General features: G+C 37.7%; 1 protein-coding gene across 1 annotated transcript in view; it reads right to left on the bottom strand.

Moving 5' to 3' along the window:
- The window catches only part of CDC42 (cell division cycle 42), a 49,271-nt gene that overhangs the window by 12,600 nt on the left and 13,033 nt on the right, over positions 1 to 23,638 (bottom strand). Inside the window, exons 2-3 of the mRNA XM_061148125.1 lie at positions 7,005 to 7,159; positions 4,429 to 4,501 (exon numbers count right to left, since the gene is read on the bottom strand). Coding sequence (XP_061004108.1) covers positions 4,429 to 4,501; positions 7,005 to 7,109 — 178 coding nt within the window. The 5' untranslated portion in view covers positions 7,110 to 7,159. The remainder of the gene's footprint in view (positions 1 to 4,428; positions 4,502 to 7,004; positions 7,160 to 23,638) is intronic.

Below are 23,638 nucleotides of genomic sequence, written 5' to 3'. Positions count from 1 at the left end.
TCTTATCTATGTCCAGAGCTCTACAACAGTAAGCGCATCTAGGACTTAGATTCCCATTTTGCAACACTGTAGGGAAAATTGATTCAGGCAAAAATTGTCAGTGATTATTAAATCTACAGGGAGTGCTAAAGACAAGAGAATGTTTACACCATTTTAAAGTATCTCCTCAAAAAAAAAAATAAAGTATCTCCTCACAAAGTGACTATTAATTATAAAAGGAAATATTCTAAATATACAGTAGGAAAGCTGGACAACACCATAATCAAGTGATCAAAATTACTTTTACCAAAAGGTAATACCCTGAGATGGACATACCCACCAACGTGGTATACTAACCAAATACGCTTATCTTGAATCTATTCATGAGGAAATGGACAAACTTAAACTGAGAAACAGTCTATAAAATAAATGGCCAGTTTTCTTTAAAAAAAAAAAAAAAGTGGCAATGGCATAAAAGGCTGAGACTCTATACTAAAAGATATTAACCAAAGAAAGTGACAACTACATGCAATGTCTGACCCTAGGTCAGAACTTGTATAAGAAAAATTGCTATAAGGAACAATATTAAGACAACTGACAAAATTAGAAAGCTGACTACAGGTCAAAGTTTAAAATGTTACACACACACACACAATGCTAAATTTCCTACAGTTGGTAAGTGCACTTGCTCTTCAGAACTGCATATTGAAACATTAAGAAACAAAGGGCATGAGGTATACAACCCACTCTACTAAAGGCTTAGAAATAAAAGCAATATGCATACAGAGCTGAAGAATGTCAAAAGGTTCAGAACTGGTGAATCTGGTCAGGAGTTCTTCGTACTAGTAACTTATCTACAAACCTGAAGTTAAATCAGGATAAAAAGTGATAAAAGACAATGAGCATCCAAATGCTAAAGTGTTTCTATAAGAAAGATAAAACTACAAACAGACTCCTATGCTAACAAAAGAAGTTAAACTGTGGTGTGATCTGCCACACAACAGACTACTGTGTAACCATGAAGACTATGACAAAGTACAACCCTGAGAGATATCATCATACTTTTCTGCAGAGAGATGTAGGCAGGTACAGAGAAGGGGCGGGGGGAGAGAAAGAGTATCCTTTTCTTTTCCCTATGTATAAATACAATGAACGCACAGGAAGAGCTCTGCTTTGGACATGCACTAAGATGTGATCATCTCCAGATATAGATGGTTTTTCATATTCTCCTTTTGCTTATCTATATTGTTTTTCCTGTAATAAAGAAAAACCTGTATCTCTATAATAAAGAATAACATTTTAAATTCTGACACAGAAAGGAATTGGTGGTAAAATTGGAATTATTCAATATGGAAAACAGACCATGATATAATATGTTAAGTGAAAAAAGCTAAATATAGAATTATAAACACAACAGTAAAAAGCATTAAAAAAAAAAAAGAAAGAAAGAACAAAACAACTGGAAGCTCATTAAACAAGAATGTGGTGTCGTGACCACCAAAGCAGATATAAAGCTCTGAGACAGAGGGAAAGCCCTACCTCTGGTCTTAAACAGAACTATTTTAAAATAAACAGCTGTAAGAGTTGTAGCCAAAGACAGGAAGAGTATAAAAAGAATTCAAAACGACTATATTCAATACCTTGTAATAACTTAAAATGGAAAAGAATCTGAAAAAGGAAACATAGAACTGAATCACTGTGTGGTACACCTGGCACTAACACAGCAGTAAAAATTAATTATACTTCAATTCTAAAAAGTTTTTCTTTAAAAAAAAGAATAAATGAATTAAAGAATTCAAAACAAAATAACACAGTCGATAGGTTAAGAGTAACCAAACAAATAAAGGAAATCAGAGGCTATCTGAGCATGGATGAAAGCTTTAGCAGAAAGAACACTAAGTTAATGACATGACTCCAACCAGGATTCTGAGATTAAGGCCTCTGGAAAAGAATACAGAGTCTCCTCAAGTCTATCAAAGACAGAAAGACAGGAGACTCAATCTAAATGCCTAATATCCCAGGCCTCCAGCACTCATCAAAAAAGATCTTAGGCTTACAGTGACCTTAACCAGTTGAGGTGAAAACTCCGCAACTTGCCCGGTACAATAAAATAATTTCCTTAGTAAATGTCTTTCAACCCCTATAAAGATTCAGAATCTAATATAGAAATGAAATAAATCAAACATTATTATTGTTAATTTTCAATTACATTTAAGAATAACCTATTCTTACTTAACACTCAGTGTCTATAATATTTAAAATAATCACCATGTTAAAGAACATGATAGATTAGTTTTCTGATTCCAATTTAAAATGTGTTACTGAGTAAGTGATCTTGAGTTTTCATTGAAAATGTTAAGAATTTTATGAAAGTTGTAAATAATACTGTTTAAGATAAATTAAAACAAATACAGAAAATCGTAAGTTATCAGGTTTATTCAAGTTATATACATAAACACTTGGGAGTGTTTCACTTCTGATGTCAAGCAAACTGAATCACTTAAAATAAAATCCGAGTATTTTACGCAATCTAAAGTGCTAGAAGAAATTTAATGGTTGTAAATGAGGCTGACTAGGATTAAAGTCTGGCCAACCCAAGTTAAATAAACCAATATTAATCAAACGACCCTGGGCAACTGGGAGAATGATTTGTTAAAATAGATGTTTTAATAAAAAGTAATAAGTTGTGCAACTATTAATAAACATGAAGGCTTACTCACTTCCAAACTGTGACCATACAAAGATATAAATATATAAACGGTCACAGCACCATTATCCATCATAGCTTAAAAACGGAACCCAAACCATCAACTTGTTGTTGGTGGATAAATGGATAAAACAAACTGTGCTATATTCACAAACTGAATACAAAAGAAACAAACTATTGATAAACATAACAGATGAATCTCAAAAAAATTATGCTAAGTGAAAGAAGTACAACACAAAGGGCTACAGATCATATGGTTCCAAAGATATTAAATTCCAGAAAAGTGAAACCACACTGAGAGAAAGCAGATCTGCAGCTGCCTGGGGCCAGGTCAAGGGAAGGGACTGACTGTAAAGGGCACAGGAAACGCCTTAGAATGATGTGTCTTGATCACTGTGGCAGTTACACAACTATACGGGCTTCCCAGGTGGCTCAGCAGTAAAGAATCCACCTGCCAACGCAGGAGTCACAGGCGGGGCTAATCCTTGGGTCAGGAAACTCCTCTGGAGAAGGAAATGGCAACCCACTTCAGTATTCTTGCCTGGAAAAATCTGATGGGCAGAGGAACCTGGCAGGCTACAGTCCATAGGGCTGCAAGAGAGTCAGGCAAGACTGAGCGAAAATACCACCACCACAACTATATAGTCAGCAAAAATAATCAAACTGAACACTTGAAATGAGTGAATTCTATTGTGCTATACTTCAAAAAAGATTTTAAAAAATTTTGATTAAGATATAAAGGTTTATTAAAAAATAAGTCCTGAAATTTGAAAATAAAGTTTAAAATTAATTTTCCACCTCAAATAGACATAAATTGTCTTTTCTCTGTATAAAGATTGCCTCCGAAGGCACACAAAAACACAAAAAAATCCTTCACCAACCAAGAGATGTAGGTCATTATCTTACTCTGTCCATCTTCCAAGTTTCCTCTAATATACCATTATTCTTACAATTTTTAATTCATAAAAAATTTCAAGGTCTAACAAACCATTAGAAAGCCTCTAAACTATTTACTACTGTCTCTCCATTTCACCCTCCCAATTAAATCTAGACAGTTCCTCAAAGTGGGCAGTATGATACACTCCATAAGAGCAATATATCATCTGGCAGACAGTGAGACGATAACTCATAAAAAGCAAAGAGGTTAGAATTCCTACATACCAAAACAAGTTTCTGAATGTTTCTTTTGCCTAACTGAACTGATAACAGAAATAATAGAAGTCAGAGACTAAGATGTGCAGTTACTGTTAAAATAAGAAAAAAACACTGAGAAATTGTAAATAAAGCAGAAATTTGTTCCTTAAATTTGAAAAGCTGACTGCAAATATCAATACTGTGAGCTAGACACTGGTTTGCCCTAAAAAATTTTTCAAATGTAATATAAAATAACAAGCTATGATAGCATAGAAGCTACCTGTATATATAATATACAGACACATATACTAAAGACTAAATAAGTCTTCAAATATGAGCGTGATAGTAGAGCCTGTCTAATGTACCCTGTTCTCATCCCACTTGGTCTCCTCCCACACCATGCAGTCAGGGTGCTCCAAACACTTCTTTGCCATTCCAGGTCTGGGACTGCTGCTTGGTCAAGCATCAACCATCATAATATTCAATCCTGCTATTAACAAAAGGAACTGGTTTGCTAATACTCTAGTTTCCCAAAATGTCCCAAAAAAGACCACCAGCAAGTATTACAGTTACAGACAAAAACATTATAAAAGACATCAAGTTTTCACCTGCAGTATCAAAAAGTCCAAGAGTATATGGCTCTCCACCAATCATAACTGTGACAGCATAGTTGTCAAAAACCTAAAACAGAAAAATATGACATTGTTAGTGTGCAAGGGGATGGTCAAAACAGGACAGGACAACTCTTAAGCTAAAACAAAGTTTCCTTCCCAAGACTCAATCCTCTCTCAGTCCATATGTCTTCTATGACCAACCATGCCATCTAAGCCCTTTCATGACCTAACAGTTCTTCAAAAAAAAAACGGGACAGAAGATGCATTCTGGTATGTCTGCTCTACCCCAGTCGCCCAGATAAAACGCCACAGAAGGGTTAGTGGTATCGCAGGAGTGGAGTCCCCTGGCTATACAAAATGATACAATTCAAATTTGAAACTTTCCAGACAGTAATTTCAAGTTTACCTAAATTTGCAATCTAATTTCTAAGAAATTATTCTTCACAGACCATTTCCTTTTAATATAGAATTAAAATCTCCTAGATCCATGATAATCTTTTTCCTTTCAGGGTTCAAGACAAGAACAGCCTTGCTGCAAACATGGCCCATTAGAGAAAAATATACGTTCCCTCAAGTTACTCAAGGAAAGTGTCCAAAATAGGCTGGCAGATCTTCTGTTGGGACTTTATGAATAAAACTCATGTTACTGGGTACAAACCACATGACCTGAGATACCTTCTTTGAACTGAGTATACTTAAGGATAATATATAGGGGTGTGTGTGTGTAACTTAAGGATACTGAATAGGGTATACTACTTGTAAATAGACTGCAAAACCCATAACAAACAAACTCAGTATATACTAATATACATCACATATATATATATATATATATAGCTTGTACTAAGCAATTTGTAAAAATGGGAGGTAACTAAATGAAATGAAAATAAATGAAATCAAAGTTCCAACAAATGAAAAATGAAAAAATGAATGAAATGAAAAAAGACCCAACACTAATTCATGGACTCCTCTGAATTATTAATAATTTACAATTGAAAAGCAAGGCTTTCCAGCCAAGAGAAGGATGGTACATTTTAATATCAGCTCTGCTTAACCCTAACTCTCTGATTCATGTTTTAGTGGACTGGATTGTTGGGAGCTTGTTTAAATGTAAAAAAAAAAAAAAGAGAAGACTAGAAGAAAGGGCTTGGGAGAGGTGGCAGTTAAAAAGAAACTCAGTTCTTAACAACAAGAACAAGGAAGTAAAAAGAATATAGTTAAGCTCCTATTTAGGTTATTTTCTTAAGTCATACCTAACCGTTCTCCAGAGATCCACACACAAACGCATACATAAAATACCCACAAGCTCTCCTTAAACACCTAGACTCAGAAATCATGTTTGTATGAAAATAACTTTAAATGGAAACTGAAACACAGACATTCTGATAGCCTTCACTCAAGATCCACAAAACTGATCTATCTCTAAAGATCCCCTAAAAGTCCCTTTCAACCTCAGAACTTCTTTCACTTCCAAATATCTCCAAATGGGCCAACTCAAAAATATTCATGTTTATAAATATGATTTCTCCCCCTCTAAGAAACCCTAGTTTTTCCTCCTACAGCCTGGGCCTACCTCAATCACTATCTGCCCTGGGACATTACAGACTTCTAATTACAATCAAACATAATTACCAAACCTTTAACCTGTCACCACCCTCTTAAAAATACTCTCATCTCTGAAAATTAATCTGAAGTAATCATAGATTTTCTTCCTTTTCACTTCCAAACAATACTAATCCCATATTAATCATACACAGGTGCTCTGTAACCTCTAAACTAGCTCACTTAACAGAGGTGGCTACTGCCAGGCCAAGCCAACACTAGCTCCTCTCTCACCACAGAATGGACATCTATCTTTAACATAATTACACCACTGGATTGGTCAACCAACCTGGGACAAACACTGGATCCCCAAACACATTCACAATGAGTGTTACTCTAAATAACTCTCTCTCTGACGTCAAGATCTTTGTTATCCCCATTTTCCTTCTACTCTTTTAAGGAGCTGATAAAAAGCATTATGTTCGAGAGAACTCCATAGGCTTCTGTTGATGTTCTCATAAGAAAAACAGGTCTTCTCTACCTCTAAAAGCCAGTCTGGAGCTCCATTACTGTGAGGACAACAGCTCCATAAGCTTTTCTTCTATTCCCTAAGGAGAATACATAGACACATACTACTTTCCCTGAAATTACAAGGCCCCCCCAAATTCATCCCAAAGAACTCCAAGCACTGATTAATCATTGGCCAAGATATCAAAAAAAAAGTCACCTCATTCCAAGATGTAGTGCATACTTCTCCAAACTGAGACCACCACTCTTTAGAAGCTTGTCTATTGGAGTTTTGCCTCCCAGCACTTCTTGCAAACCCTTCTGTCACCCCTTCTGACTTTCCACTGATTTTTCAGCTGTTTAATTTTAAAGTGTACATAATTTACCCATGAGAAGTCAAGATCTTTAAAAACAGGAAACAAAGGCAGACAACAGAAAAATTTCAGTACACATAGAGTAAGTTTTCAAAAGGATATCAAATTATAATACATGTCACTAACAGATGGAAGCTTTATACTTACAGTCGGTACATACTCAGATGGAAATTTGTTTGTTGTGTAGGATATCAGGAGACACGTTTTACCAACGGCACCATCACCCACAACAACGCACTTAATTGTCTGCATCGCTGAAACAGTTTTGTATCCACTTTAAATATTTCAAATTTGATGATGACCTACAAAAAGATTAAAAATACTTCTCTTAATTATTTGTACTTATACACATATTGTTTTTCTTCAATTAGCAACAGACTCACACATTCAGAGCAATAACAGAAGCAGCACCTCAACCACCAGAGCTAGGAGAACCAAAAAAAGAGAAACAGTGATTTGCAAATAAGAGTCAATTTTCTTAAGTTTCTGATCCTTGGTTGTTTTTGACTTAAGTATTTTTCTTAAAAACTCAAGAGGAACATAAACAGCAGTACAGTTCTTTTTATAATGAAAGAGAAGAGGCTATTTCAGAATGAATCCCAGTTAGTATGTCAAGTGTTATTTTGTGCAACTTTTCCTTCAGTTCTATGTGCCCCCACATGCGTGTATACACATATGTGTACTAGACTGCAAAAAAAGGCCACTGCTTCAAAGAATGCTCCCTTTACCCCAGCTAAAATGGTTACTCAGGCCATAACCAACAAGCAGCAGAGCACAATCACCTCTCCCACCTAATAGATGAGCATGAAGAACTGGACAAAGATTAGGGTGATACCTGGTCTCAGTGGCTGTTTCAGCACCAAGTTGTCAAGCTACTAATTCAATATTTATGGCATGAAGAGATCAAAATCTAGACTTTTAAAATGAAAATGATCACTCTAAAGCATTCTAACTTATAAACAGATGCAATTGCTTTAGCTTCTTTTACTATAGTCCTCCATTCTAAGATGCTATTGATTACAAATACACCAAAGATTTATTAATTTTATCAATTCTGAGATGCTTGTTTTTATACTTAAGCATTTCTAAAATCAGAACATATCTTTACCAAAGGTTCCTTACACTTGTTATCAGCTATTTTACCCCAATATGTTGACACCTATGAAACTGGGATGTATGACATCTTAGTGTCAGTGGAAAATCTTAAGTTTTTCTGAAAGAATAAAAAACACCACTACCTATATATCTATTTTTAAGATTAAATTCTTTTTCTTATAATTCTGAAGGGATTACAATTTCTTGTTAGCTAGAGATGCCACCTTATTAACATAAAAATGTCAACAGAATTAGATGCCAGGTCTATATGCTCCTATAGTAACCTCCGCAACTCTTAACTGTTAACATCTTAACTTAACTGTTAACATCTCTGTATATATATGAGGAATGGGTAACACACAGGAAATATACCTTCTTCCGTTCTTCATCAAAATCATCTTGACTGCATTTCTCTTTATTTAACCTCCTTCTATCTTTCTCTTTTCCCTGTAATGCACTAGAGAACAATGCACTAGCATACTCATACTAGGTTAAGGATCTTGACCCCTAAACTAAATCAAATTATTTATCAAAATAATCACACTACACCAAGTACTAAATTAATTCTAGAGAATTATTCGAGAAGAATGTCTTCCACTGATTAATAAAAGCAAAGCAGGAAGAGAACACAGGAACAGCTGTCTTCTCCCGGCCCTCAATCCACCTCTGAAAACAGGATGTGCTGTGCTTAGTGGCTCAGTCGCGCCTGACTCTCACAGCCCCATGGGCTGCAGCCCACCAGGCTCCTCTGTGCGTGGGGCTTCTCCAGGCAAGGACACTGGAGTGAGTTGCCATGTTCTCCTCCAGGGGATCTTCCCAACCCGGGATCTACCTGCATGGCAAGCAGATTCTTTACCAGCTGAGCTACCAGGGACTGCTAAAAAACAAGGTCTTCTGTAAAATTTATTTCCAATTCAGAGTGAAGAAAAAAAAGGTAAGCAGAGACTTGTGATCATTCTACAGAATTATCTTCCTAAAAATAAATTATGCCTAAAAATAAATTTCAAGTTCAGTTCTTGCATCTTCCATGTCTCATGACCATTATGGGTGATTTCATTTTACATAGAGTTTAATCATAAACACTGGCCAGAAAGTAAGGTTTGAGCAGAGTAGCAGAGACTACTAGCAATTGCTCCTCTCTTCTTTAGTAAAAGAATCTTACTGGCACATATGGCTCCTAGTAAAGACATTTTCTAAATTCTTGTGCAGTTAGATGTGACCAAGTTCAAGCAAATGGGGATGGAAACAAAGCATGTAATTTTCAAGACCAGCCTTAAAAACAAGGCAAAGAGTTTCTCCTGTCCCACCTGGCCTGTAGGCTAGAATACATCATAACAGATGTGAAAGCAGTCACAGTGAACCAAAGACAGAAATTATAGCTAAGGATGAGTAACACAATAGGAGAGGCCAGCCCTGCATTACCTTCCAGGACTTTTACAGGAGAAAGAAACTTTGCCTTCATTAAGTCCCTAGTATTTTGGACTTCTCAGTTATAGCAGCAGAACTGAAATGCTAATCTCTGTATTTCACAGACTCTAAGACAACGATTTTTAAAATACATCCTAAATTTAGAGGTGTTAAGTGTAGAAGATATAGTCCTACAATTAATAAAATTATAGTAATATTTGGATTTATCAAGTAACTTTATAGTAAACTTGACGAGTTTTGAACTTTGTCTTAAAAACACCTAAGATAAATACTATTGTTAATATAAATGCTACTGTTAAATCTTACCTGTGGTTAAAACTGTCATCCTTATTAAATATGATGATCCTAATCTTCAGTCTACCTATGGTATTCACTTTTAAGACTTAATACTCATACAACCTAGCAAATACAAAATCATCAGGCCATTTCTAAACTTGAAGCTTCTCGTAAAGGAAGAGATAACATTTCTTAAAATTTTCACTAAAATTCTCTAGGAAATAAAGAAGTTTAAAACAAAAAGTTTCCATGACTAAAGACACAAATACCACTGCCATACAGCTAAGTCACAAACTGTAACAAGCTATGATGGAGAATGTTAAAGCTGGCCTACAACATCCCAATGAAAAGAGAAGCTATCATTAATAAATGTATTAAAAGAGAAACATTTAAATCTAATTCAAGTTGAACTCCTTTTTTTTAATTATAGGTGTATTAGGAAATTTATCAAAATTAACTGTCTTCAGGACAGACATTTCACAAATAACAGATTTAGGATACTGGTTCTTTATATACTGTGTGCATGCTAAGTCACTTCAGTCATGTCTGACTCTTTACAACCCTATGGACTGTAGCCCGCCAGGCTCCTCTGTCCATGGGATTCTCCAGGCAAGGATACTGGTGAGGGTTGCCACTTCCTACTCCAGGGGATCTTCCCAACCCAGGGATCGAACCAATGTCTCTTATGTCTCCTGCACTGGCAGGCAGCTTCTTTAACACTAGCACCATCTGGGAAGCCCTCTTTGTATGGTGAAAACCTAAATTGTGGTACCTCTGTCTCTGATACCATTAAGTATAAGAAAATGCTAAAAATGCCCACCAGGAAACATAACTGTTGAGCAAAACATACAACACAAGTTGTATTAGAGTAAGTCTACAATGTAAGTTTAGAAACAAGGTAACAATATTTCAAACTGGCTAAGTAGGCTTCTCCTCTGAATATAATTTTTAAAAATATCTCTGCATTGTTAAGAACAAAATCACTATCTGAGGAAGATCTTTAAGCTTTTCCGTTGAAAGATAATGGAGACTGGAACTCATGTGAGAGAAATGGGATCACAAACAGTTTGGCCAGATCACTAAACATTACTACTTTGAGAACTTGTAGAAGTCTGGATCTTTTTTGAGCAGGAAAAACAGCCCCCAAACCAATCAGGCCCTTCTTTTGTGTCTTGCTTAGTAAGCTGGAAAGAATTTCCAAGCTACATAAACTTAATACATAACATGATAATAATTTTCCTAACTCTGAAATCAGGAAAACCTTTGGTTTTAATCTCTGCTCAGCACTTACTAGTGACCTGGGCAAGTTTCTTAAATCTTTTTTTGTCTCAATTTTCTCATTTAAAAACAGAACTAATTTAAACCAACACCTTGCAAAGTTATAAAGATTAAGTAATATTAAATAACCTGGCTCCTAGCACATACTCAATATATGTGAATTCCTCTACCAAGTATGCCAGTTAAATTAATCCCATCATACCTGTTTTCATCCAAAGGCGCAAAACTAGCACTGCACTTTCTTCTCTCTTTAGTAGACTGTTACCTAATCAAAACTTTTCACACTTTACCCAAAACAGGCATATCAAAAACAGGCTAAAATAAACTGATTATATTTGCTATTATTTATTAATAGTGAATGGCACACAAAAAAACAAGAAATCTACCCAAATATTTCTTCTTCTCCTGAAGGCTCCCATATTATTTCTTTCTGTATTTCCTGCACTTTTCTCTATTTACAGAGCAGTCCTTAAAACAAGTTACTTAACAGGTGTTAACAATATATTTTAGGGGACTTCCTTGGTGATCCAGTGGCTAACATTCCATACTTCAAGTGCAGGGGCCTGGGTTTGATCCCTGGTCAAGGAACTAGATCCTACATGCCACAACAAAAGATCAAACAATCCCACATGCCACAGGCAAGGCCTGGTACAGTCAAATAAATAAATATAATTTTTTTAAATGCAGCTTTAAAACAAAACAATATAATTTTGGTATGGGATCAGACCTAGTCAGGTTTCCCTGCTGGCTCAGATGGTGAAAAATCTGCCTGCAATGCAGCAGACCTGGGTTCCATTCCTGGGTTGGGAAGATCCCCTGGGATTACAAATCATCACTGCCCACATGCAAACTGATGAAAATCTGACAACTGTTCATCTAAAACAATAAAACAGCCAGTTATTTTACCTTCTCCCTGCTGGAGATACAAAAGTAATTTCCAGGTGGACAATTAAAATCTAGTGGTAAGGTGTGAGAGCTCCCCCTTCTGGTCACCTGTTGTTGTGCTCAGTTCAGTTCAGTCGCTCAGCCGTGTCAGACTCTGTGACCTCACGGACTGCAGCAAGCCAGGCCTCCTTGTCCATCACCAACTCCCAGAGTTTACTCAAACTAATGTCGATTGAGTCAGTGATGCCATTCAACCATCTCATCCTCTGTCATCCCCTCCTCCTCCTGCCTACACTCTTTCCCAGCATCAAGGTCTTTTCAAATGAGTCAGCTCTTCCCATCAGGTGGCCAAACTACTGGAGTTTCAGCTTCAGCATCAGTCCTTCCAATAAATATTCAGGACTGATTTCCTTTAGGATGGACTGGTTGGATCTCCTCGCAGTACGTGCTGTCATGTTCAACTCGTTGCGACCCCATGGACTGTAGCCTGAGACCCCACAGACTGTATCCCGCCAGGCTCCTCTGCCCATGGAATTGTCCAGGCAAGAATACTGGAGTAGACTGCCACTTCCTACTCCAGGGAATCTTCCTGACCCAGGGCTCGAACTTGTGTCTCTTGCATCTCCTGCACTGGCAGGTGGATTCTTTATCACTAGTGCCCTATTCCCTGATAGCTCAGCTGGTAAAGAATCCCCCCTGCAATGCAGGAGACCTGGGTTTGATCCCTGGGTCGGAAAGATCCCCTGGAGAAGGGAAAGGCTACCCACTCCAGTATTCTGGCCTGGAGAATTCCACGGACTGTATAGTCCATGGGGTCACAAAGAGGTGACTTTCACTTCAACTCAGCGCCAGCTGTGAAGCCTGACTCCAGCTTAAATGAGGTTTCTGTTTAACAATGTTCACACTGTTAATACCTTTTATAATCTCTTTTTCCTGTTATACTTGAATTCAGCCTCTAAATCAGCAATTCCAAAACTATTACCTCAAGCAATCACTGTCAGGATTACCCGAAATGAGTTTGTTATCAATTCAGATTCCTGGACCCTCACCCCAAATCTAATAAACCAGATCTCAATACTCCCTATGTAATTCTCATGTACAGAGAAGTCTGAGAACCACAACCACATATGATAACTAGACAAAAAATACCAGTTACAAAAGAATGCAAACTAAAATAAACACTACAGGCATTTAAATCTCCAAGAAGTGAGTTTCTTAAAAGTAGAGTAAATTATCTCTATCAACCAGGTATTTAGTAACACAAAACTCATGTTGGATACTAAAAGATCATGAAACAAGATTCTTCAGAGGTGCTTTAATATACTGGTTCAACCTAAGTGTTCTCAAATAACAGTGCCAGTGCCAACACTTATATAGCACTTACTCTGTGTCACATACTGTTCTAAACATATTACACATATTTGTACATGCCATCCTCTCAACAACTCTGAGGTATGTACTATACATCCCTGTTTCACAGGTAAGAAAAGGAGGGTTCAGTGAAGTTAAATAACTAAACCAAGATGACTGAGCCAGTAAATGGCAGAACTGGAATTTAAGCCCAAGCAGTCTGTCAAGGTTCTGCTCTAAAACTCTATACACTATACCACTTTCTCCTGAGAAGTGACATTAATAAAAACAAACATGTACTTTTTCACTACAAATGAAGTGGCACGTAGATGACAGTTGCCAGCATTAGACAGAGGAAGCCAGAGGAGGAGCGAGGAAGAGGGTTAAGTTCATTTCCTATTTCTTCACCCTGCAGACAACCACTCAGTCTTTATTGGGGAGAAGGGAAGCGAGAATTTGTTGAGAGAGAGAGTTCACTCTTCCCCTTTCTATCTCTATACTCACAAATCTTCCATTTCTTAGGCTTTCTAACCTGACAGTTCAGCAATCTATCAGAAATCAGTTGTGGAACCTGAGCTAAGAGCACTGGTTCAGAAGTCAGACTGGCTCTACCACTCTAGCTTATGTGACCTTAGGCAAGCTACTTAACTGCTGTTTTCACTTATCTCAAAAATGAAAATAATAATACCATTCTCATAAAGTTGACTGAAGAAGATAATATATGTAAAGAAGTAAAAGTGCCTGGCCTCCAATAAATGCTTAGTAAATGTTTACACCTACTCTTAAATGAGTAAAGTCTTTACTACAAATGTAGTCAAATTTAGAGTTATCATTACAAAGGTGGTCATTTCAGAGTCAAGTTCCAATTTAATTAGGACTATTCTGCAAAGCATTTGACATGTAATATTAATAATTTCATGTATTAAAATGTCACCAGATGACCCACAGATGGGAAGGAAGTAGGGACAAGTGAAGAGACTATTTTTGCAACATACATAATGGCAGCTTCAACAATATGGAGCAAACTAGGCCAGACATGTTTGTAAATCTTATGTTAACTCTGTCAAATTTAAACCATGTCAAATCACTGTAACAGCAAACAGCCTACGTGGTACCAATTTACCATTCTGCTATCCAGAGTGGCTAGAAAAGTCATTCTGCACCAACAGCTAAATACTATTTCTTTTTAATAATGAAGTTCATTTGTACCATAACTTGGAATTGGTTGGTGTTGAGCAACTTTAGGCACAAGAAATGACTGCCAATCATAAGGAAGAAAAATTGTGAAATAAGGTGATCTTCTACATTCCTTCCCAGTATCTATCATTCTTCCTGACAGCCACACCAAAACCCTTCTCTTAGGTTCTTAAATGCTTTGGAGGTTCAAACTACCCTTCAAGAATCTCTAAAGTCCCTTTAGTTTTCTGGGATTCCTGAGCTCTATCTAGATTTAAAGAGACTATGGGGGACTTCCCTGGTGGTCCAGTGGCTAAGACTCTGAGCTCCCAGCACAGGATCCTGGGTTTGATCCCTGGTCAGGGAACTACATCCCACATACTGCAACTAAGACCCAGCCCAGCCAAATAAATAAATATTTAAATAAAAATAAACAGACTTCTGAACTCTCTCTTTAGCATCATTATTAGCTAGATGCCAACTAAACTCCACCAGACAATGCAATCCCTGAGGAAAATAAGGCACATAGGGGAAGGAAACAAAGCTGCCAGCCACCGCTGCCTTGTCTGCCCATGGACCATCGTCCATTCTAGGCATGAGGCACAAAGAGCATATGAAAAGACTTGGGGCTTAAGCATTTGCTAATAAGCATGTTTTGCAAAAAAAAAAAAAAAATGTATTCTCAATCAGATTATTATATCCCTTATAAAACCATGTGAAATATTAACAGTAAACAATGTGAATAAAACCCACGTCTAATTTTTGCTATTCACTGTGGTAAAAATAACTAGGTCTTTGTGCAGGATTCCTGTCACAGAACTCCTAAACCCTTGAAGTTCCCCTAAATGATAGCAGTATCTTTTGTCATTCATAATGAGCCCCTTCCTAATAGTGACTAGGAAGGGGCCCCTAGATACCCTTGGGATGGGACTGCTCATCAGAAAGGCCAAGCGATGAGAAGGTTAGAATTTTCAGCCCTACCTGTCAACCTCAGCAATAGGGGATGGGGAGGAGGGCACTGGAAACTGAGCTCTGTGAAAACTGTTGAACAAGAAGATTTAAGAGAGCTTCCAAATTAGTCACCACATTGTGCTGGAGAGTGCCTACCTGGAGAGGACCTGTATTCCATACCCCAAATCTGCCATCAGCCAGGCAGCAGGGTGGATAGTCTCAGTACCCCACTGAAGCTGCTGGCCTGAAGCTGAGGCAGTCTTGTGGGGCTGAGCCCTTAAGCTGTGGGGTCTACGCTAATTCTGAGAGTTAGTGTTAGAATGGAAATGACAGAAGTGATATCAGTAAAAGATACTACATTCACACTAACACAAAATACACCCAAAGTAATACTCTTTTCATCTGAAATACAGTTCCCCCTGAAGCAACCCATTTTCATACTTAAGATACAGGAAAGAGACATCAAGAATCAAGAGAATAAGAACCCTGAATAACAATCCTTCCTTACGTATCTGATGAAACAGCTGCTCTGGTTACAGGATTAGACAGAATAAATAAAATTGGTACCACTTGTCTCTCCTATCAAATCCAGTCACTTTTAGAGAACATGGTATATATAACCTTTTGCAGTTCTACCCAAAAAATTCTATTACACCTCTGCCTTAGATGCCTTTCTCCCCCAAAACAAGCAATATACAATAAAAACCTAGAAAGGAACACTTAGTTTCAAACTAAATTTAAGACTTCATCCAGTATTACTTAAAAGAACCCAAATAATATGATTTTTCTTCAAAATTGGAATATTCCTTAATGAACTGAATCTCCCATCATTTTGCAGATATTCTGGCCTAAACGCAAAGGACTTGCCCCAGTGCCAGACAGTTAACACCCATGTATCCTGATAGTCTTTCCCAACTCTTCAGAATTCAGGCAAATACATAACAAGTCACATAAATACAGTTCTTTTTGAACTTGATAATCTGTTTTCAGAGTCCTAAGTAAACAGGAAATCATTTTAGAAAACTTTGGTGCTCACTCAAAAGGTCAAAACGATTCAACTACTGCTCAAACTTATCTGCTCTAACAAAATCCAAAGAAGCTTAATATGATCACATGGTTTGCCTCAGTTTTCAATAATAAATGTGTGCATTTCAATTTGAACAATAAATTAAAACCAGAATTCTACCAAGTAAGTTTCTGTTATTAAAAAGCAGACAACCCTGTGTTGGGGGAGACAGTCCTCAGGGGTCTCTTGTGGTCCTAAGCATCTTCTAGGTATGTGAACTATGCAAGGCCCTGATCACTCACTCCATCCAGATCATGTCACAGGGTTATGTTTGCAGCAAACCACCTTGAAGGGTACAGTAAAGTCTCCCTCTGGGACAAACAGCAAAGCTGCCTTCCGCATGCTACTAAATAGTAGGTTCCCTAACCTTGGTGTTCCTCAGCTATGACACAGACCCACTGCATCTCCCATCTAGAAGTCTTAGGGGTAAGCGACATAGCACACAACACTCTCATCTCCTGCTGCTGGCTATGGTTTAATTAAATTGGTTGTCTCTGACCCATGTTTTCTGCCAACATCCATAAAACAATACAAGGCTAACATATTAGCTTTTAAGGGGAGTAAAATAAAATCCCCAACCCTGTTTACTTAATTGACTGAGCTCTAGGAGAATGATTTTGTTGTGCACTTAAGTTGTGCAAGTAAATGTCAGAGCAATTAGATGATTTCCTAGAATAATTAACAGAGTAGAGGCTATGTTACCAAGTCTCATATCTTATGCAGTATCCAAAAGTTTTCTTTACAGAAAACCCTCCTGAAATAGTAAACATTTTTTACACCTTGATCTCCTCACTCAAGCCAGTACATGTTCCCTAAGAGCTGACTGGTTGTTTCAATTGTTTATGTTCCATCTTCCAGGTGTCTGTTCTAATAGGAAGAAATGAGTGAAGGCCACAATCCTCTATCAAGAAAGGTGGTTAAAAAAAAAAAAAAAGAAAAGAAAGGTGGTAAAATAAAAATAAGAACGTATTTGTTTTGCTTTAAATAAAGGTAATAAATCTGCTATTTTTGCAAAAACCAAACCTTATTTTGTTCTCCTATCCTTAAATAGCTGTGAAAGTCAAAGTATTAGTCACTCAGTCATGCCGGACTCTGTGCAACCCCACGGATTGTAGTCCGCCAGGCTCCTCTGTCTATGGAATTCTCCAGGCAAGAATACTGGAGTGGGTTGCCATTCCCTTCAGAAGATCTTCCGACCCAGGGATCGAACCCAGATATCCTGCACTGAAGGCAGATTCTTTACAGTCTGAACCACCAAGGAAGCCCCTAAATAGCTGTGAGTATGCTTATTTCCCCCCAAAATTCTACTTATTCACTTCTAAAATTAAGTCATTATATAAAGGAGGAAGTCTCCTGGTACATGTCTGAGAGCCCTGTTGTTGCTTTTTTCCTCTTGATTTTTTTAACATGAGATTGGCAAATATATGTAAAATTCGCACCAAAATTAGTCAAAGAAATCAGGGAAACAGACTTGGGCAGAATGTGGTAACACTACAAAAGCCTTTGATTGCTGTTAAAGATAATGGGTTTTTCTCCCCTCTCCTAAATGTACTTTCCAGATGTTACACAAAAGAAAAGTATCTTTGGGCAAAAACATCTCAAATTCTTCATGTATCTCTCCCCCACAAAATGTCTGCAAAATGTCTAATATCTCCAGCTGACAATTAGATGCATTAACATATGCAAAGTGTTGAAAGGCAAACATTAGGCATTCATTAAAGCAATTACTCAATTCTTCCATTCTCTGCCACCTGTGAAAGAAATTGATATATATTGTGAAACCACAACCTACATGAGACAGTAGAGAAGCGGGTGCCAAATTAAGGTTCTCTGGGTCCTTGAGACAACAAAAAACTGAAGCAACTGTCAGAGAAAAAGTGCTGACAGTAGCACTCATAAAATGAAAGATTATGATCCTATGTGGTAAAAAGATGTTTTCAGCAGAGCTCGAAGTTTGCTGTGTCAGCTTCATTTTTGAAAATGACTTCATTCAGACATGTCTGATCCAGTAAGAACAGGAGTCCTTATTTTTAGAACCTTGCTGAGTTTTCCTTCCTCAAACTAGCAAAAATTAAGGGATGCTAGCCGAAGTAATCATTTTTTATTGTCTTTGTGGCTCAAAAAAAAAAAAAATTAGTTCAATTAGTAAGTATCTACTAAGCTATATAATTTCTGAGTGTAATATATTTCAAAACAATTTGGAAAAATGAAGATGCAAAAATGTATAAGAGTACTAAGAATCTGATTAGAAAAGAAGGGAAATTACAATAAGATTGTCCTTCAAAATATTCAAGACTTGTAGATTTATTCATTCAACAAACACTTAATATGTGCCAAGCATTGTCCTATACAGAGCCATTCCCCCCTATGCCTGGAACAAAGTTCATGTCCCCTTGGGGCAATAATCCTAAGTGGTATATACAGACAATAAGAAAATAAGTATCACCCCCGCACAATCTTCCTTCATAATATTAATACGGACACCCTTAAATGCAGTTTTCCTGTTCTGGTCTCTTAATTTAAAGGCAACATAATTCTGTTCTCTTAATTAAGAAAGGGCAAGGAGATATTAAAACACACTCAAATCTCCCCTCAGTTTCCTGCAAAAGATCAGATAACAAAAGACAGAGCATTTCACAGATCCCAAATCTCAAGTCTAAATTTGCTACAGCTCTGAGGTCTGACAACCTAGGCAAAAACAGGACTGAAATTGCTCAACTAAGTGTGCATCTTACTCGGTCTATCTAATCAATTGCCAATTGCCTGATATTATTTAAATTATCTAATACAGTTTGGTGCTTATTTGAATGTCTGTGCTTTTATCCATAAAATCTCTCCAAATCTTGGATGTCTAGCCTTACAACTCATCCTATTTCTATCCTAACTTCCCACCCCAAAATCCCACCTTATCTGAAACACATTCCCTAACTATTGCAGCTATCAGAAACCACCCAAATTCTCTGAACTTTCATGGCAAGGCCCTTCTTAGCTCTTAAATTTCCTATTTCATACTCTATCCCTTTCACTCTTCATGCTCTAGCTATACATGTTTCACTATATTCCTCAAATATGCCAAGTCCTGTCCTGCCTACAAGTTGTTACACTTGCCAAATAGTTGTGAACCCCTGTTCACAACACCCTTTGACTTCTCATCCTTCAGATCTCAGCTTAAATCATCTCCTCAGAAAATTCTCCCCTAAACACACTATGTAGAGTGTACTATCCAGCTCCCTCCCTCCTTACTTCCATCGTATTATCCTGCTTATTTCCATTATAGTACAGTCATAATCTATAATTAACTTGTTTATGTTATACTGCAGTAAAGGAAGACAGGGAAAAAATAAGGAAATCTCTGCGAAGGCAGGGACTCTGCTGTATTCCCAGAATATAGATCAATACTGGACACAGTAGGTACTCACTGAACAAATGTAAAACACAACTGAGCACTTAATTATGTTGTTTTTAGTCACATAAGTTTGTGTTTATTCTAAAAGAGTTTAAACTCTCTGAGAGGGGAAACTAGGCTTATACTTTTTTATCTCCTTCCCAAGGCACTTAATACAGTACTGAGCAAGAATTGAAAATTTTAATGTATGTAACCCCAGCAAGTTACTTCACTTCCCTACAATAACATCTAACTCACAAAACTGCCACAAAGAGAAACAAAGCAATGTGTATAAAACTATTGATTATCACCTGGTAGAGAGTAAACAACTAATCTGGCACCTTACTTTTATCCCCAATTATAATCTGCAAAAACCAAAATGGCCCCATGAAAAAGATCATAACCACTGTTGTGAAATGAAAGTATCTAAATATTATATATAAGAAAAATCCTTGCTTCTACTTGACTAGGTTAGGGTTGGTTTCCTTTCTGAAATCCCCTCACTCTGATTTCAAAGAACAGCTTAAACTAAATGCCACATTTGTAGTTTAAATTCCAATGTCACATTTGTAGCAAGAGCTTTTGAATGTTACAGAAAGGGTTGCAATCCACCTTTACTTAAAGAAGAGACAAAGTAACAATTAATCATGCAACAATTATTTAGCAAGTCTCTAATACACCCAAGAAAACAATACAGAGGAGTCAGCCACAAAATCTTTCAAGTCAAGTAGCCCATTAGGGATTTGGGGGGCTTCCCTGCAATGCAGGGAAGAAACTGCCTGCAATGCAGGAGACCTGGGTGCCATATCTGGGTCAGGAAGATTCCCCGAGAGAAGGGAATGGCAACCCACTTCAGTATCCTTACCTTGGGAACTCCACGGACAGAGGAGTCTGGTAGACTACAATACAGTCATGGAGTCACAAAGAGTGGACATGACTGAGTGACTAACACTTTCACTTTCAGCCTGAATTTTACATTTCCATTCCTGTGTGACTTTGGGCAAGTTTAACCTCTTTTCAAGACCTTGTTTCTCCATTAAAAACAGAATTAGTACTAACATCACAGGTTGTAATAATTAACTGAGTTACTCCTCTGTACAGCACTTAACACTCAAATATGAATGCTTTTTATCACTGTGAAGTGGCCTAGTGTGCTGTGTGCAAAAGTCGCTTCAGTGGTGTCTAACTCTTTGTGACCCCATGGGCTGTAGCCCACCAGGCTCCTCTGTCCATGGGATTCTCCAGGCAAGAATACTGGAGCGGGTTGCCATGCCCTCCTCCAGGGGATCTTCCCAACCCAAGGATCGAGGGCATCTCTTCCATCTCCTACATTGGCAGGCAAGTTCTTTACTATTAGCACCACCTGGGAAGCCCCAAAATGACCCGGATAAGCAGTTAATTCAGAATCTAATTAAGCAGTCTTCGACAGGGGGTTGTGTTTATACCCCATCAAAATGCAAAGTGAAAGTCAATGATATACCCTTGAAAATAAAATGTGGATTTTACATTAGGACATGATACACAAAGCAAATTTTTGCTTCCAAAAAGTATCAGAAACAATAAGGAACAAGCTCCTACGTGTAGGCCAGTACCTAACAAAATTTAATATATACATTCTTTGATCTGGCAGTACCATTTCTAAGACGTTCTCCAAGTATGCAAAGAAGGAGGCACAAACATATTTACCACAGCCCTGTTTGCAGGAGCAAAATGCACACCAACAGGGGTACAGTAAAAGAGGTTATATTACAAAGGAATATCATGCAACTATTTTTTGCGCCCACCCCACAAACTGATATGCTGAAGTCATAAACATCAGTAACTCAGAATATAACTGTCAACAAGATGAAAGACAACCCTCAGAATGGGAGAAAATATCTGCAAATGAAGCAACTGACAAAGGATTAATCTCCAAAATATACAAGCAGCTCACACAACTCAACATCAAAAAACAAATTATCCAATCAAAAAATTTGTGGAAGACCTAAACAGACATTTTTCCAAAGAATACATACAGATAGCCAAGAGGCACATGAAAAGATGCTCAACATCACTCATTATTAGAAAAATACAAATCAAAACTACAGTGAGGTATCACCTCACACTGGTCAGAAAGGCCATCATCAAAAAATGTACAAACAATAAATGCTGCACCGGACATGGAGACAAGGGAACTCTCTCTTGCACTGTTGGTGGGAATGTAAATTGACACAATCACTCTGGAGAACAGTATGGAGGTTCCTTAAAAAAACTAAAACTGAAAATAAATAAAAATATGATCCAGCAATCCCACTACTGGGCATACACCCTGAGAAAATCATAATGCAAAGACACATGTACTCCAATGTTCACTGTAGCACTATTTACAACAGCAAGGATATGGAAGCAACCTAAACATCCACTGACAGATGAATGAATAAAAGATGTGATACATATTTTGATCATCGAAAAAGCAAGAGAGTTTCAGAAAAACATCTATTTCTGCTTTATTGACTATGCCAAAGCCTTTGACTGTGTGGATCACAATAAACTGTGGAAAATTCTGAAAGAGATGGGAATACCAGACCACCTGATCTGCCTCTTGAGAAACCTGTATGTAGGTCAGGAAGCAACAGTTAGAACCGGACATGGAAAAACAGACTGGTTCCAAATAGGAAAAGGAGTACGTCAAGGCTGTATATTGTCACCCTGCTTATTTAACTTATATGCACAGTACATCATGAGAAATGCTGGGCTGGAGGAAGCACAAGCTGGAATCAAGATTGCTGGGAGAAATATCAATAACCTCAGATATGCAGATGACACCACCCTTATGGCAGAAAGTGAAGAATTAAAGAGCCTCTTGATGAAAGTGAAAGAGGAGAGTGAAAAAGTTTGCTTAAAGCTCAACATTCAGAAAACTAAGATCATGGCATCTGCTCCGATCACTTCACAGCAAATAGATGGGGATACAGTGGCTGGCTTTATTTTTTTGAACTCCAACATCACCGCAGATGGTGACTGCGGCCATGAAATTAAAAGACACTTACTCCTTGGAAGGAAAGTCATGACCAACCTAGACAGCATATTAAAAAGCAGAAACATTACTTTGTCACCAAAGGTCAAGGCTACTAGTCAAGGCTATGGTTTTTCCAGTAGTCATGTATGGATGTGAGAGTTGGACTATAAAGAAAGCTGAGCACCGTAAAATTGATGCTTTTGAACTATGGTGTTGAAGAAGACTCTTGAGAGTCCCTTGGACTGCAAGAAGATCCAACCAGTCCATCGTAAAGGAGATTAGTCCTGGGTGTTCATTGGAAGGACTGATGTTGAAGCTGAAACTCCAATACTTTGGCCACCTGATATGAAGAGCTCACTCATTGGAAAAGACCCTGATGCTGGGAAAGATTGAGGGCAGGAGGAGAAGGGGATGACAAAGGATGAAATGGTAGGACGGCCTCACCAACTCAATGGACATGAGTTTGGGTAAACTCCGGGAGTTGGTAATGAACAGGGAGGCCCGGAGTGCTGCGGTTCATGGGGTTGCAGAGTTGGACACAACTAAGCGACTGAACTGAACGGAACTGAACATAAGTGGAGTATTACTCAGCCATAAAAAGGAACCCAATCGCGTCATTTGTTGATGTGGATGGACCTAGAGTCTGTCATACAGAGTGAAGTAAGTCAGAAAAAGAAAAAGAAATATTGCATATTAATGCATATATATGGGATCTAGAAAACTGGTACTGATGAACCTATGCGTAGGCAAGAATAGAGACAGATGTAGAGCACGGAATTCTGGACACGAGGGGAAGCGGGAGTGAACTGAGAGAGCAGCACTGACATATATACACCACGTGTAAAACAGGACAGCTGGTGGGAAGCTGCGGTATAGCACAGGGAGCTCTGTGA

The sequence above is a fragment of the Dama dama genome, chromosome 8 (assembly GCF_033118175.1).
Source record: "Dama dama isolate Ldn47 chromosome 8, ASM3311817v1, whole genome shotgun sequence".
NCBI classification, from domain to species: domain Eukaryota; kingdom Metazoa; phylum Chordata; class Mammalia; order Artiodactyla; family Cervidae; genus Dama; species Dama dama.
Note: the sequence above shows the minus strand (reverse complement) of the source record. Positions and strands in the feature narration are given on the sequence as shown.